Source organism: Magnolia sinica, chromosome 10 (genome assembly GCF_029962835.1).
Source record: "Magnolia sinica isolate HGM2019 chromosome 10, MsV1, whole genome shotgun sequence".
Taxonomy (NCBI): Eukaryota; Viridiplantae; Streptophyta; class Magnoliopsida; order Magnoliales; family Magnoliaceae; genus Magnolia; species Magnolia sinica.
This window is the reverse complement of record NC_080582.1, coordinates 1,154,472-1,172,633: the sequence shown is the minus strand read 5'-3', so window position 1 is coordinate 1,172,633 and position 18,162 is coordinate 1,154,472. Positions and strand designations below refer to the sequence as shown.

At 39.4% G+C, this 18,162-nt stretch overlaps 1 protein-coding gene across 1 annotated transcript; it reads right to left on the bottom strand.

Moving 5' to 3' along the window:
• Window positions 1–1,074: 1,074 nt before the first annotated feature.
• LOC131257312 (uncharacterized) lies at window positions 1,075–5,164 on the bottom strand. Its single transcript, XM_058258221.1, has 2 exons — window positions 5,013–5,164; window positions 1,075–1,555 (listed from the first exon to the last, which is right to left on the bottom strand). The coding sequence occupies exons 1-2, from the start codon at window positions 5,128–5,130 to the stop codon at window positions 1,344–1,346; spliced, it is 330 nt and encodes a 109-aa protein (XP_058114204.1). The 5' UTR covers window positions 5,131–5,164; the 3' UTR covers window positions 1,075–1,343.
• Window positions 5,165–18,162: the final 12,998 nt, after the last annotated feature.

The window sequence follows — 18,162 nt, the reverse complement described above, 5'->3', positions numbered from 1 at the left end:
CTAGGCCATGACACAACAGTATTCAAACCAACCAATGTGATTTCCTTACCATGATCTAAGTGATTCCACTGTATATAGAGAAAGAGTGCTTGATAACTTAATGTAAGTGATACCACTGGATCCTTGCATTACGCATCCCTCAAAGCAGTGGGCCTGATTACACAGGGCACTGGCAGCCATGTGATTACGGTCCAAGAAGATGAAAATGAATGGGAGCCGTTGGCTGTTTGGTTTCAAAACATCCATTTACACGCCACCCATCAATGTTTAAGATCATCCATTCAGTATTTGTTGACGCAACATACACGAGAGTTGCAGTATATCTTAAATGGACCGCGCTTCGACGTCCAAGGCAGATGTATTTATAAAAAGCTTCAGGTTCATATTGATCATGGATGAGAATGGAAACTGAACTCTATGAGATCTAATATCCCATTGTTATTTACTAGCTCAGTAGTAGAGTGGTTGGTTCTTAACTCAACTTCAATGGGAACTTTAATTTGGGTGGAAAAAAGTTGTTTGCTTGCAATTATAAAAGAAATTCTCCTTCTAAGGCTATCAATTTCTTTCATTTTTCTTGAATGTTCATAAATTACAAAGACCCTTGGACAATTAATTCTAATAACTCTCTGACCACATTTTCAAGACTCAAAACCATTCAAATTTCTACCTCCTATGCAACTCTTCCCAAACAATACTATTTCATATTCACCCTTCTCAAAATAAATAATACTGGGCTGATTAAATGGGTTGAGTAGTCATGCCGACTTTGTACTGACCCGGCATTAAGTCAGTGCATGTGATCTTGCTTGACAGATGGTATGGAACCGGTGGATGTGTTCATATGAGCTTTAGACCGCCTAGCTTTAAGCTTTTTAATCAGGTATTCAAATCTTAGATGGGTCACACTTCGATCTCCTGAGTATTTATAGAAAGATTTGGATTCATATTGGTCATGAATGAGAATCCGAACTGAACTCTATGAGATCTAATATTGTGTTGTTCCTTAGTAGCTCAGTGGTAGAGTGGAAAATAATCGTTTGCATGCAAATAAAAGAAATTCTCTTTCCATGGCTATCAAATTTAACTTCTTTCATTTTTCAAGAATGTTTGTAATTAATTACAAAGAGCCTTAGACAATTAATACTAATAACTCTCTAACCACATTTTCAAGACTCCAAACCATGCAAAATTCTACCTCCTATACAACCTTTGCCAAAGAAATAGTAGTCACCATGCACCTCTTTCCCAAACAATACTAGTTCATATGCACCCTTCCGAAAATAAATAGTACTAGTACCAATTCAACAACCATGGGATGATTAATTAAATGGGTTGAGTGCTTATGCCGCCTTGCCTTGGTGCTGATCGGGCTTCAAGTCGGTCTGATCTTGCTTGTCAACCGATGGCATGGAACCGGTGGATGTGTTCATATGAGCTTTAGACTGCCCAGCTTTAATCCTTTTGTTCAGGTATTCAACTCGAGCTTGATCCCTCTTGAGAATCTGATCCACTTCTAGCCGTAGTTCGCCTATGGAAGAACTACCTATATGGTCTGTGATATATGAAAAGATAGTGCTTAGTTTTCAGATATAATGAAAGATTGTCAACAACTGTTAAACATGCATATTAGGAGGATTGCTTGAATTAATACATCCTAGTGTGATTCTCTTGGACGGAGGATGCCCAAAAAAAAAAATCTCACTGATTATACAAAGGTTACGGTGACCACCATTTACTCTAAAAACTTAATGTATATTGAGGGATTTTATCACTTCAACACCCCACCCACCAAATTTTCTGACCCCTATGGGAGAATAATATATTAGCAAGGCATACTTGCTGCCCTTGAGATCTTCTGCTCTAATATCACGTCAAACAACCATTTACTCTAAAAGCTTAAGCTGTCAAAGTGTGGTCTATCAATGTATATCGAGGGACTTCAACACATACAACATGAGAAATCTGTATAAATGGTTTGGATCATGACCAGAATTCAAAGTCTAAAGTCTTGATGTATTATATTTCAATACGCGGGATGTATTCGAGCAAACCTCTACAAATTGAAGGGAGGATAGATTCAATCAATGTGCATAGTGCAATTACCATAGTTACTGAAATGGTGGCAAATCTCCAGCAAAATCTTGGCAAACAATGCACCAATCAAGCCCATCTAAATTGTGGGCCAGTCGTGGATGGTATAAATTTAAGAGGCTGATTCAGATGGTTTAAGGAGTATGATGTATAAGAATTTTGGCTACCGGCCAACTACAATATTTGGGCTGATGATTTGGATGGCTGGGATTAATACATGTATGCAATGTGCATTGGATGAAGACGTCATTATTCAGAAAAGCTTTCCACCTACCACGATGATGCTCAGCAATTATAAGAGAGAGAGGGAGATACCTAATTACTGTAGAATTCCAAATAAAGATTTGAATTTCTTCAGAGAGATTTTTTCTTTGAATTCTTTTTATTGAAAATTACAGATTAGAGGCTACATTACTGAAATCTGGCAAGTGGGTCTTTGACGTCCTATCGAGATATGTCCAGTTAAAAGCATCAAATTTTAGAAAATTATGAGAGCAGTATAAAAATTTTAAGGATTCCATCAAAGGCTTTCTCAGGAAAATTACTGAAGCCCCCTAGAAAAAAAAAAAATCGAGACAAAAACCCCAAGATTATTTTCATTCGCTGCAAACCCTTCAGGTGAATAAACATAAAGAACGAGCGAACATGGTAATACCATTTTTATGGGGCTTTATTAGGTAATTCTCTTCTTCTTCATTTTCTTATTTGTTAGAGAATGCGAAGTTCGAGTAACATGCAGTAAATTGCATAGCTACTTAAAAGAACTTCCGAAGAAAAAACTTTCATCAACATCTTGAAAATAAATATGAATATGAATATAAGAACAGACACGGAAATTTAGATATTTACAACAGAGAATGCATCCAATTGGAGAGGGCTGCAACCATATTTTCATTCCCAACTAACCGTTGATAACAAAAAATGTAAACAAAGAACCCCCTAGGAAGGAGGGGAAAATAAAAGTACGGTTCTTCAAGTCAAGACAATATCACGGCTTATACCGCATAAGGGATTTTTCTTAACAGATATTCATGCAAAGGTTTTTGGCCTTGAATCAAGGCCAAGGGTTCTCAGTCATAATATTATTTTCTAAGGGCCTGTTTGGGCGGTGGGATTAGAAGGGATTAGGTGGGATGGGATTCATCTGGTTCTATGCCAATTCCACTCCATGTTTGGGGAAGAATGGAAAAGCTTGGAATTACATTAAATGGAATTGCATTAGGTCCGTGCCAATTCCACTCCATGTCTGGGGAAGAATGGAAAAGCTTGGAATTACATTAAATGGAATTGCATTAGGTCCGTGCCAATTCCACTCAATGTTAGCAAGTTGTGTAGGTCCCACCATGATGTGTGGGCTATATCCACACCATCCACCCATTTATCGAGATTATTTTAGAGCATGGGCCAAAAAATCACGTAAATCTAAAGCTCAAGTGGACCCCACCATAGAAAGCAACGAGGATTGAATACTTATTGTTGAAAACTTCTTTGGGGCCACATAAGTTTTGGATCTACCTCATTTTTAGGCCCATGCCATAAAATGAGGTTATGAAACAAATGAACGATTTAGATATAACACGTGTGTTATTCTCAGTAATTTCAAATGATGGTGGGTATATCCATTCAATGTACCACCATATTATCAGCAAAGCGTGGCATTAATCTTATCCCATGGTAAGAGGGGACAATCCCTGCCCTGGGTAATAATTATGGTTTATGAATCCCATCCCACTTAATCCTTTCTAGTCCCACCGCCCAAGCAGGCCCTAAGGTTCTTTAGGTAAATCTTGTCTTTTCATTGCTTCCCGAGGAGAATTTTTGGGTTGACTGAATAACCTACCATGATGATTATATATATATGAACCAAAAATATTGTGGACCACATCATAATAAACTATGATAATGATATGAACCAAAAATGTTTGCGGTTATGACTGATGAACCCCACCATAATGATCATAAGAACCTAAAATATTGTGTATCTAATTGTAACATGGACCACGCCATAATTAAAAAAATTACACTACCCAAAAACATTTAAATTCATGTATAGCCCATATGATAATTGGATTGGCTAGCAGATTGGATGTTATACACATAGTACATGGGCCTCATGTTTCTTGAGTTTAGTACTTTTTAAAGAAAAGTAAATAAATAAGAGTTCTGATAATATCCGGCAAGGGAGACCTTATTTGGTAAAATGTGAATATTAGAGGAATTTTATGATAAAAATCCCTAGGTCGCTTTTGCCAATCAAATAAGGTGGGTGATTTGTGGTAGTATATTTTGATGATATTCTGATATATATATATATATATATATATATATATATATATATATATAGAAAAGGTTCTATGCGGTCCAGCTCATGGGAACTTCTCATGAGGTCGAGCTATGTGGCCCCACCATGATGCGTGTCGAACATCTACCCCATCAGTCAGATGCACCATTCCATGGTGAGCCTAGGGCTTAAAAATTAAGTCAATTCATGACTTTTGTGGGTCACACCACTTATAAAAGTTGATAGGGTTACCCTCCATTAAAACATTCATAATTATTTCTTAGGCCCACCAAGATGTGGTTCACAAATCCAGCCCATCCATTATGTGTGTCCCACTTGGATGAGGGCTCAGACCAAGTTTCAGACACTCCAAATTTCAAATGAGACCCCACCAAGTGCTTTTATATGTTTTAGGCATCTCTTCACATGATTTTAGATGGTATGGCCCACTTGAGTTCTGTATACAGCTGATTTTTGAGATATCTCATAATTTAAAGGGGACCCATCAAATGCACGGTGTTGATGTTTGACACGCATCACGGTGGGGCCCACACAGCTCGACCTCATGGGAAGTTCCCATGAGCTCAACCACATAGAACCTTTTCCTATATATATAATCACAGAAGAAGAAGCAAACCTGTTTGGACGGGAGAGAGGCTAGTTGGGCGGCGTCGAGGGTTTCTAATGGCCGAGACTCCTTTTAGGAATAAGAGTGAGAAAACGAGGAAGAAAACCAATCCCATCTTCATATCCATTTACCCTTGATTAAGCGTGTGTATTTTGGAGGTAGAGTACGTCCGTATATATATACATACACGTGCATGAGCCGATTCGGCAGGTCCGGTTATGGTGTATGCGTTGTATATCCAAGCTGTTCATCTATTTTGAGATATCCGGGATGGGAAATAATGAAGCAGATCCAAATATTAGGTGTATCATATCACAGGAAATAGTTGTGATTGATCATCAAAACTTCTTGTGGCCTTGATGACAAATAAACATTAGGGTGGGCCTTTGGTGGGCGTCCAATCACCACATTTTCTTGAGGTGTGGTCCACCTCAGATTTCAATCTGTTTTATTTTTGGTATCATATTAAAATGAGCTGCCAAAACGGACGGACACCGTGGATACGAAACGTTATTGACCGTACCATGTATGTTTTTGGGAAGCGGATTCGGTGGAGTCTAGCTGCCAAGGTAATGGACGCAGGTTGCGTTGTAACCCCTACGCTAAGCGTATTGAGTAAACTCTTTGATGTCCACCATGATTTATATAATTTTATCCGCTCCGTCCATCCATTTTAACAGTTAATTTTAAGTTTTAATTACAAAAATAAGGCATATACAACTTTCAAATGGACCACATCACATAAAAGAGTTGAACTGTAGGTATACCGTTGAAAAATTCTTGAGGGCCATAGAAGTTTTGGATCAAGCTTATATATTATTTTTTCCCTTCATCCATGTTTTTATGATCTCATGAACAGGTTGGATGACCAATAAACATCACTGAGGGGCTGAGAAATGTTTCAACGGTGGAAATCATTATCCCTACTGTTTCCAGTGGTATGATCCACTTGATCTTTGGATACGCTTTAATTTTGAGCTCCACCGATGGAAAAACCGATGGACGGTATGGATAGACCACATACATTTAAGGTGGGCCCAACTGACTTTACTCAGTACAATAAGAGCCTACTGCAATCCGATTTGGGGCCCACTTGATGTATATTTTGTACATCCACGCCGTCCATCTGTTTTTTCGAATAATTCTAGCGTGGGAATCCAAAAACGAAGCAGATTCAAGCCTCAAGTAGATCACACCACAGGAAACGGTGCTAATTGAACGTCCATACCGTTGGAACTTTCCTATCGCCCACAGTATTTTTTATTAGCCATTTAAATTTTCGATAAGGTCACACGGATATGGATGAAGAGAAAACAAAAATATCAGATGGAACAAAACTTTTGTGTCCATAAGAAGTTTTTAACGGCAGCCGTTCAATCACCACGGTTTCTTGTGGTGTGGTCCACCTGAGATTCTTATCGACTTTAGTTTTAAGCCCATGCCTTAAAATAAACAGGCAAAACAGATGGACAGCGTAGATATACAACACATATATCAAGGTGGGTCCCACGGTCACCTCCTTACCGAACCCGGTTGTTACGCGACCTAACCGAATCCACTACCCGTAGAGTTAGATAAGGATTCCTGACAAACTGATAGGATGTGCAGTGCTTGCCTACAACTACTGGAGCACCATGTGAGTAAATCTTTCATCAGATCAAACCCGTTCGTCCGATGAACCGTAATGATTTCACCATAGATTTTAAAATTTAGTTCGATCCAAGAGCTAGGTGGACCAAAAATTCATTCTTAAAACTCTAAATTCGATCTTGGAATGTCCTATTTTCTGGGAATCCATTAATCCTGATTCCTGGGTGCATGGTGGACCCGACATACAATTTAGACAGTTTTAGTGGTGCTACTTCCCATCTCAACTGCTCCCCAAGCTGTACCCCACACGAGTGTTGAATCGTCCTGGTTCTTCGTTTCAGATCTACACAGGCGCTGGGCTCACCTGATGGACGGTATGAATAGCATCCACATGAACTTCTTCATCCACCTCAGCCAATAGTCAGCCCCCACGTCACTATCCGCACTCACGCAAGCGTTTTGGTTTCGTATCCTAACAGGATCCAGCCCGGACGTGGATTTCCTACTAAAGGCTTTCGCAGGACCGGAAGCTCCAGCGCTGGGAACCTAGGTGGGGCCCACTGTGATGTTTGTGAGAAATCCACCCCGTCCATCCGTCTTTTGAGACCATTTTAGGAAATGAGAGGAAAAAAGATCTAGATACGATACTCAAGTGGGCCGCAAACATGAGGGTTTAACATCAACGGTTGAAATATTTGTGGGGCCACAGAAGTTTTGAATTAGGTTAATATTTCTTTTTTCAGTTCATCCCAGTAGGAATGACGTTATGAACGGTATGGATGGAATGTAAACATCACTGTCGACCCAGGGAGGTTTCAACGGTACGAATTTCTCTACCCACCTTTTCCTTTAGTGTGGCCCACTTGAGTCTTGGATCCTGCTCACCTTTGATTTCAATTCTTAAAATGAGTTCAAAAAATGGAGGGAAGGGATGGATTTCTCACAAACATCACCGTTTCTTGTGTTTGCAGCGTGGCCACGTTGGTGTCCATATATCATCTAATCCGTCCAAAATCATCTTCCATGTCTAAAAGTGGGACAATTCCAAAATTAAGTAATCACAGCAATACATGGGCTACTAACTGAATTTTGAGATTTTTCTCTGATGTGGCCCATCTTATGATTGGATGGATATGATCCATGGACCATCTCATCATCATTGAAGGAAAAATTGATTAGAGTGTTGGATGTCATGCACAAAACATGGTAGGCCTTATAAAACAATGGACGTCTGCGGTGTCTAATGGGATTTTGGGATCTAATCAGCTGCCGATTCCTCGCACGCGGATTGTTGACAGCTGCTAAAACTTCCTGTGAAAGTATGGGGGAGTGTTTGGAGCATGGGATTAAATGGGTTTAAGAAGGAAGGAATTACTAAAATGTAATGATTACACTCTGGCAGAGATGGTCGTCTCACGGCTCGGTGGCCATCCCACTTCATGTTCGAGAAACCGATTGGTTACTCATCCTGCTACTACCAGGCAGTGCTATGTGGGCCCCACCATGATCTTATGTGTTTCATCCATGCCATCCGCCCATTCTTCCATGTCATTCTATGGTATGAGCCCAAAAATGAGTTTGATCCAAATCTCAAGTGGACCGCACAGTTGGCCTTAGGAGGCTTTTAATGGTGTAATTCAATCACTATTGTTTTCCCATGGTGTGGTCCACTTGAGATTTATATCTACCTCATTTTTCAGATCAAGCCCTAAAATTATATTTTAAAATAGATGGACAGCATAGATAAAACACATACATCATGGTGGGGTCCACATAACACTGACCACTAGCTACAAGAAACCCAAAAGTAGGATTGCAGCCTTAGCCTTGGTGCTGATTTAAAAAAGGGCTTCACAACCTATACCTTATGTGAGTTCTAACGTACGTTGCAATCATCCATGAGATCTTAAAACTCACTCCCACCAAATCTTAATTAAACCCATGTGCCAAACGCCCCCTGAGCAAATTGGGACACCATGATTTTGTGAAGAATCTACTTTTTCTGTTCATTTGCCCGGATTGTATTAGTACATGCTCAAAAGTAATCACTCAAAATGTAGATAGACAAATGTCTATGATGTAGGCCAACACGTCCATATTCAAGATGGACTGGAAAGCTTGATTGGAGTTTGAAGTTATCAAGTTTGTCAGAATTAAAATAGGCATATCTCACAAATCAGGAGTTACCCGACCACGTTCCATATATGATTTTGGGTAGAAGAAGCCGTAGAAGAAGCTGTTTAGCCAACCCCAACTGACAGTCGAAAATTAGGAGAATAATGTGGTTAGGCGACACAGGGAGTTTGTGATGCTGAAACTTCTTCCAAGGTTTACTATCATTATTTAAAGGGTTGTAAATTCATTTTTATTTTCCTAGTGGATTCGAGAAGTCTTTGCTTACCTCGTGGATTCGAGAAGCCCATACGTAGTAGCGTAAAAAGTTAATGCCACAGCATGTTGCAGGCCTGATTTGTTTGGTTTCAGGATATGCATAATGTCTGTCTCAACAGGACGGTCGCGGATTGCCTGTTCAGACTACAAGTAGGTAGGACAACCATGATACATGTGTTTCATCACGTGGTCCATCTATTTTGCCAACTTAATTTATACCTTGAGCCAAAAAACGAGAAGATCCAGTTCTTTGGTAAACCACAACATAAAAACGTTTTTAATGTTCCACATTCAATCAATTTTCTGTGTTGTGCTTCAAGATTTGGTTCTGCCACATTTTTAGGCTCAATCAATAAAATAATGACCTCGGTGACACATACAGCATGTTGCGTCCTGGCTAAACTACTTTCAAACACGAAGAGATTCAGTGAGTGAGGTTGGTTTGGGTTAACTACGTTTGACCAAGCTACTTTATAGCTTGGGTGATCCATGCTGTATACTTGTAGACGGTCAGCAAGGTGTTGGGATTTGATTGGACGGTATTGCTAGTGTAAAATATGGGCGCAAGCAAATCTCATTGGGAAGAGATTTGGATTCAGTAGTGAGCTTTCCAGTAATGAGCTTGGTCTTAGAAAAGCTCCGTGGACCCTCCATGATATGTGTTTTATATCCCGGTCGTCCATTCATGTTACAAGCTCATTTTAGAATATATATATACACACACACACACACACACACACCGCCATTGACTCTTTCCTAGAGTCCACTATGATGTTTATTTGTCATCCATTATGTTTATAAAGTCGCAAAGACCTGGATGAATGAAACACACAAAAGCTTCATCTTAAACTTATCTAGCCCACAAGAAGTTTTCTTTCAATGGTAGGCAATCAATCCCTTTCTTATAGCGTGGTCCACTTAAGCTTTGGATTTGCTTCATTTTTGGTATGATGCCCTAAAATGAGATGCCAAAATGGATGAATAGCATGAATGAAACACATACATCATGGTGGGGCCATACTATAGGGGTCACTACAGAATCCACCTCAATTTGAAAGTTGTTGGGTTGGGTAAATATTTGACTAGGACCTATTTACACCAAGATTTGTATTTGATCTTTCTTCAACATTACATAGGGGTGTACACGAACCGAGCTAGCTCGGTTGGCTCGCACGACTTGACTCGAACCTAAGTTCGAACAGAGTCGAGCTAATTTTTGGAGCTCGAAAATGAGTTCGAGCTTGCCCTAGCTCGACTCGACTCGGATCGAATCCAACTCGAACTTGGATCGATTCGGTTTGACTTGACTTGACTCAGTGCATAGGTATATATATCCTTTAAAAAAAACCCTACTGCTCTAACCAATTTCCCTTGCCCGCACGACCAGCGTCCCTAAACCCTAACCCATTTCCCTTGCTGCCTGGCACCCCTAATCTCTACTCCTCCTTTTCCTCCCTCTCTCTCTCTCTCTAGTCTCTCCCTCCTCTCTGGCTCGCCCTGTCCGACACACCCCTAATCTTCTTTTCGAGTTTTGATTTTCTAGACAATGGATGGATAGAGAGAGAGAGAGAGAGAAACAGAGAGAGAGAGAGACCTGTTGGAAATGAAGGGGATTTCTCCCAGCAAGATTTATAGATGGAAAGAACCAAGCTTAGCTAGAAGATTTCACCCCTAATCGTCTTTCCGCTTGTAAATCTTGTTCTTCTCGATGATCTTCGCAACATTAGCTAGACGATTCCACTCTGAAACGCTCGTGCAAGGAACCAAGCTCTGCAAGATCAAGAGGTTTATGCCTTTCCTGTTGTACCGAAAATCGATGGATTTTGAAGGTGTAGTCCAGGTGTTTGTGGAAATGCCTCAATGGCGAACTCGGCTCGATCTTGACTCAAACTCAGCCCGAGTTGTTGACCGAGCTGAGCCGAACTGGCTAGTCAGGCTCAAGGACCGAGCCGAGCCAAGTTTGAGCTGAGGTTAGCCAGTGGCCGAGCCAAGTCAAGCTGAGGCTAGCTCGACTCGGTTCGACTCGATGTACACCCCTAGCATTACATATTCTATCATTACTGTGACAGTAAAAACTCCTACTAGGCCCTTTTAGAAGAGCAAACCATTGCACTTGGCCACCATAAAAGCACTCTATTAAATGAGGGATGTGCGCTTGGTACACTTATAAAAGACTTGCTGGACGAGCGTATCCCATCCCACAATTGGATATGATATCATTCGGAGGGTTATCTCTTACAACCTTTTCAAAATGAGAGATTTATCAAGAGACGTTTATAAATCGGTCGCTTGCTAGAGTTAAAGAAGAACGACCAAATGTTTGAGAAGGCATAATCCATGCGACAATCAGAATAAAGAAAATGAGAGATTTTATATTTTATAATTATCAGAATAATGGATCGGTAGTTGGTGTCAAATCCTATTCCCACCAAAGTCTGGATGACCTGCAAACACGGTTGTGGTCAAGCCAAAGATGCTCCTCAAATCAATCAAGAGAATCCTATAGAAGAGCATCTATATGTAAGAGTGGAAATCTAAAATCTAGTCGTCACTAGCTTCTTGAGACCTTCTTGATTAGAAATCCTAAAAAGACCGCACAAGAAATTCAAAAGGATTCTAAAGCTCAGCGAGAGGCTTCCATCGCCTTGAGAAATATATAAAATGAACACTCAAAGAAGATATCGAAACCCCATGCCAAACACACCTATCTCCATGTCTATTTTATTTTCATATTTATTTTACTTTTCCTAACTTAGTCCATTACTACTCAACGGCACACGCTGCAACATTAAGTTGCCAGATCCCCATGTTTATTTGTGTTTTAATCCAGTTGATCATACTCCGATCATATCCTGCTGATCATTTGTTTCAATTGTCTATTCAAATAGGTGCATCAGGTATTTATGCTTCATCTCTTTTTCACTTTAATATTAAGGGTTAGGTCACAATGATTGTAACAGGGCCAATACATTAATAAATCGATTGTGTTGAAGCTAGTCTTTATCTTCCTTTTGTATGTGCAAATCCTCTATTATGATTGAGAAATACCATGTCAAATAGTGATGAGATAAAAAGCCTTAAAATGGATGATCCTGTAATTGACAGTACAAGTAAAAATAACTCATTTGTAAAAGGTAATACCTTCCCTTACTCAAATTGCCAGCGCATTTCTAAATCAATCGGTGATCGATTAGACTCTAGGATCCGTTCTAATCTCACGCCCATGCAACTATTCTCACAAACACTTTCAATCCAAGCTCTCGAATGCACAAGTAACTTTGATTGACTAAATTGAGGGCAACAATAACTATCTCTAATTGTGGCCTGTAGGCCATTCAAATCCCAATAGGTTGCCGCCCATCCATGTTTGTACAAGCGGGAAGTACCTAGTTTGCATCACTTTTAATAAATGCTGTGTGGCTTCATCTCTAATAACGCATAGCCAATCAAACCTTACAAAGACATGGCCTTATTGTGTGTAAGTAAGATGAGGGCATTGCCAAATCTGCTCCCCCTTCATTCATGAGATTTGATTAAGCATGTGTTGTAAACATCAATCGTGCCACACAAAGCATGCTTTAAAGCAGTAAGGTAGTGCATACTTAACTTATATCACATTGAGACTTGACAAATCAAATCTTGCCATGCATGGTTACCCAGCCCCACCCAGTTAACTGGTGTCAAGAGTATGCCACTGTCCACAGTAATGCTTGTTTGTCATCCAACCTATTGATGAGTTCACACATACCTGATTTAAGGGAAAACAAAAATATCATATCCAAAACTTTCTGCTCGAAGGTGATTTCAACCGTGGATATCACTATCCTACTGTTTCCAATCGTGTGGTCTACATATCCAGCTTTGGATATGCTTTAATTTAGGGCTCATGCCCTAAAATAAGCTGAAAATTGGACGGCACGATAAAACGCATGCATCAAAGTGGGCCACGCCGTGGTGTCGGGATGACAAGAAATCCATGTCTAGGATAGGATGCTTCCACAGCCATCGTAGAGGGGTGGATTTTTGACCCGGATTGCATCTCAGATGATGATCTGAACCGTCTATATTCTGGGTTGTATGCTTCATATGGCCCTAATAAACATTTCTTGGGTAGATGATTGTGCATGAGATAAAATCAGAACACTAATAAGAAAAACTTGAATGGCTCATGTTCAAATTCATGAGTCAAAGTTTGGATAGTCAGGCAGCTATGAGATTATGAACGGTTGAGATCTTCATCTAAGGCCCTGTTTGTTAAATCTGAAGTCTAAAGACCAAATTTGAAATCTGAAGCTTGAATCTAAAATTCAAGTCTGAATCTGAAATCTGAAGTAAAAAAAAACTTGTTTAATAATTATGGCTGAAGTCTAAAAATTAAGTACTAAATATGAAACAAATTGTTTGTTAACAAACATCTTAAATGTCTGAAATATGTTAATTTAACACATTTGCCTCTATCTCTCGTTTGGAAATATTTTATTGTCACTATGTGTTGTATAGGATTAAACACTAATTGCAAACAAAACCTTCAAATAAGGCCTACCTTTTATTTATATGCTAACCAAACCATTTATAAGGTCATTCCCAATTGGATGAAGTGAAAACATATTAATCTAAAACTTCCGTGGTCTATTTAAGTTTATTTTTCATCTAATATGTTTGTAAGGTCACAAATACTTGTACGAAGAGGAAAAAAAATAAATCTTATTGATCCAAAACTTTTATGACCTCAAAAAAGATTTCAATGGTAGACGTTCAATCCCCCACTACTTTTTCTAGCTTTTTTTTTCGTCTCAAGCCTTGATACGAGCTCGCCAAATGGATGAATGATTTAGATATAACACATACCTCATGATGGGACTTACAGAACTTGCTGACATAAATACATCAACTATATGGTTGGTGTGATGTACACCAACCAATCCGCATCCTACTTGGACACGGATCAGCCACTGACAGGTTGGGTTGAATAGGGATTTGCCACCGAAGTGATGTCATCAAGTTCCATGGGCCCAATATGATGTATGTGCTTTATCTAGACGGCCTATTTATTTAGAGATTTAATTTTAGAGAATGAGTTAAAGATTGAGGCAGATCCAGATATGCAGTTGACTCACCACATAAAACAGTGGCGAGACTAATGCTACTGTTGAAACCTTACTAAGGCTCACCATGCTTGTTATTTGAAATCCAACCAGTTTACAAGTTAACACAGACATGAAAATAGGTAAAGAAACAAATATCAGCTTGATCAAAAACTTTTGTGGCTTATTTAAATATTTAATGGTGGGCATCGCTTTCCCCACTGTTTTTTTTGGTGAGTTCCATTGGAGCTTTGGATTTGACTTATCTTTTAAATCTTTACTAAAATTATATTTCCAAATGGATGGACAGTATGGATACAAAACATATATCATGATGGGGCCCACATAACCTCGCTCCTCAACCAGTCAGTATCCAATCCGCGTCCCTTTACGCAGCAGTTAACGCCAATCAGCCAGAGCCAGAAGTTTGGCAAACATGGGATGAGAGTTGCTCGATCATTGGTGGGCCATAATAATTTTTGTTAATCCAATCCGTTCATCAATTTTTCCAACTCAATTTAGGGCGTGGGACAAAAAATGAGGCCAATCTTGAGCACAAGCGCGCTAAACTAACATAAAACATTCAGAATTGAATGTCTGCTGTTGAAATATTTGTAGGGACATAGGATGTTCGTGAGAAATCTACCCTGTCCATCTGTTTTTCCAGATCATTTTATGGACTGGATCCAAAAATGAGGCCAATAACAAGCTCCAATGAGCAAATAAACGGAAACCGTGGGGAATGAGAACCACCGTTGAAAATTCCTGGGGCCATCTGGGGCTCACTTTGTTTTTGAATCTAGTTCATTTTTTGAGTCCGAAACTAAAGTAAGCTGGAAAAACATTTGAACGGCCTAGATTTCTCGAAAACAACAAGGTAAGCCCCACGTACAGGCAGGACTTAAGGTGGCGCAGATGTGAATAAGGGCTGGAAGTCCGGCGGGTTGGGTCGGGTTGGTGCACAACCCTACCCCAACCCAAGGTTCTCATACCTCAACCCTAACCCAACCCAACTCAACCTCAGGTTAGGAAATTCAACCCAAGCCCAACCCAAGTGGGCTCTGCCGGGTTGGTGGGTGGGGTTGATATATGCTATTTTTTCTGTTATTAAATTAGTCTATTATATTTTCAATAGCCATATTATTTTTTGTACCTATAATTTTATTAGTTATATATGTAGTTTTTTTTATAATAAATAATTTTATTTTTTCTAAACAAACAAGTTAAAACACACGTAATCCATTTGGGAGAGAGATCCGATGCATCGTGTTAACTTGAGTCATCAGAAATGACGTGAGCCAATAAAACTCCACGACAGTGAAATTTCTTGTGCCTTCAACACAGACAATTCACATTCAATTATAATGTATAACTTATATATTGATCAAGTTCAGGTTGTGTTGGGCAACTCGAGGCCTTAACTCAAACTTGACCCAAGTTTTATCGGATTCGTGTTTGTACAGTCCAAGCCCAAGACCAAACCCGGTACATCATGCCCGAGCCCTACTCGGTCAAGCGTCGGTCGGGTTGAACCGCTCAACTTTCAACCCTACTGTTAATCCACAGTAATAAAGGGAGATTGCAAGGGTAGTAAAGTTAGGGTAGTTTTGTCAATTTCAAAATACTGTATACCATTGCCTATTGGCAATAGGTAAATAACAGGAGGACGCAGATTTCCTAAGAAAGCATCTCGCAGGAAGTTCCTGCCCAAAGATTATGGGTGGGGACCATTGTAATATTTGTGAAAAATCAAACTTGTCCATCTATTTTTCGAGATCATTTTAGGACATTTTACTAAAAATGATGTGGATACAAGATTCAAATGAGCTACACAAGAAGAAAAAGTGGGGATTCAGTGACAACTGTTGAAATTTTTATATGGCCACAAAAGTTTTGTATCGGTCAAAATTTTTTGTGTTTCACTTCATCTCATTGAAAATGGCCTTATAAAGGGTTTGGATGGTATATAAACATCAAGGTGGAGCCTAGGAAGATTTCAACAGTAAGAAATCCTTTCTCCACTGTTTCATATTGTATGTCGCAGTTGATTTTTGAATACTACTCTCTTTTGGTCAAATGTCCTGAAATGATCTTAAAAAACGGATGGACAGGTTGGATTTCTCACAAACATCCCACTTCCCCCACTCATAATCCAAGGCTTTCGCAGGAAATCCGCGTCCATAACAGGGAGCGGTTTAATGTCCAACGGTATAAACTATGGGCGGGTTTTCAACAATATTTTAAAATAGATAGTTTTTCGTACATAGCCCAAAAGTTAGGCGGGCATGAGAAAAATTCCCTAAAAACAAAAAAGAAAAATAAGAAAAGAAAAGAAAAAGCTAACGAATCTGTAGTACGCGTCCCCCCTCGAAACAAAAATGAAAAACTAATGAGAGTGGAGGACCCTCCACGGATTAAGTGTTCTCTGGTGTAACATGTTATCAGATATTTCCTTGACCATGGGCCCCACCTTGATGCATGTTTTGTATATCCATGCTGTCTATCAATTTTTTAAGATCATTTTACAAGAAAATACTAAAAATGAAGTAGATCAAAGTCTAAAGACCGTACCATAAAAAACAATGGTCACTAAACAACCATCATTAAAAACTTCATAGGATACATAATGTTTGTTTTCCATCCAACATTTAGATTAAGTCACGCAAATTTTGGACAAAAGCAATATATATATCAGCTTCATCCAAAACTTTTGTATTCCCCAGTGAATTTTTTAAATTATGGACAATCAACCACTAATCTTTTTTATTGTGTGGTCCATCTAAGATTTGGATCTATCTAATCTTTTGATTCACTATATAAAATAATCCTGAAAAAAATGAGTGAACGGAGTGGATAAAATACATACACTATGGTGGGGCCAAAGATCATAATCAGTTCTACCTACATTGGGTGCTCATGCTACATTAAGGAAGAAAAAAAAGAAAAATAGACGAAGAGACCTGACAAAGAGAAAAAGAGAAAAGGCATCACGAGTGTCTTCTCACCTTTTACTCGGTCGTAAAGAAAACGCGTGGAAAGATCCAAAACACGGGTGCCTTTGCACCGAGTCGGTGCGAAAGCATTTGGGGCCAAAACCTTCGGAAGCCGATTAGGTGTTATCATAACCATGGGGCCCACCTTGATGATTGCGTTTTATATTCATATTTTATATCCATTTTCTCGTATCATTATTTCACGTTGCTATACGAAAAATTAAGCAAATACAAATATCGGTTGGATCGTATCACTGGGAGAAAAAAGGAAAAAAAGAGAAGAAGAAGAAGAGTAACTTACCGTTTGAAGGACGCCAATTTCCTGCGAAAGCCTTTTAGCATAAGTTGATGTGCAATGATGTTGGGTGGGGCCCACTGTAATGTAGGTGAGAAATTCATTCCATCCATCCATTTTGATAGCTCATTTCACGACGTGAGACTAAAAATGAAGTGGATAAGAAACTTAAGTGGGTCACACGAAAATTGAGAAAAGAAATTTCCACAGTTGAAACCTGCTTGGGCTTTGTTGGGGAAAAATATGACTAGTCCGGAGATCCGGATATGGAATGGACCAACTCTATTCTCATTAGTCGGGATTCTGAGGTAATAAGCCCGACCGAGGCTTTCAGAGTCATGAGCCATACGCAAAATATACAAGACGCATAAAGTTGACTCGGATAACAAGGTAACAACGTCTAAAGGGATCGATTAAGGCTCAAATGCTAGAAGTCTCTTGACCGACCATAAAATCGTCCCATATTAGGTCAGTTATAGTGTTGGCTATTGAATTAAGAAAGGAGGTCGACTACAGACCGATTCTATTTCATTCGGTAGAAGGCAAAAAGCTCTGTCCTTGCAGCCAACCGAGACTCATTTATTACCAAAGCCAGATTAAGGTCAAGCCGAGTAAAGAAGAGACGGTGTAAACACAAATACTATCCCCACAGATCTTGTGGAAGGATTCTCGATCCCGAGGATCTCGGGATCGGGCAGAATCCGTAAACGGATTATTATTAAATCAAATCTCCGAGATATTCGGAGGAGAATCCCTGCATAACAGGACCCTCCTTTTCCTATAAAAAGAGGAAACCTCTACAATGA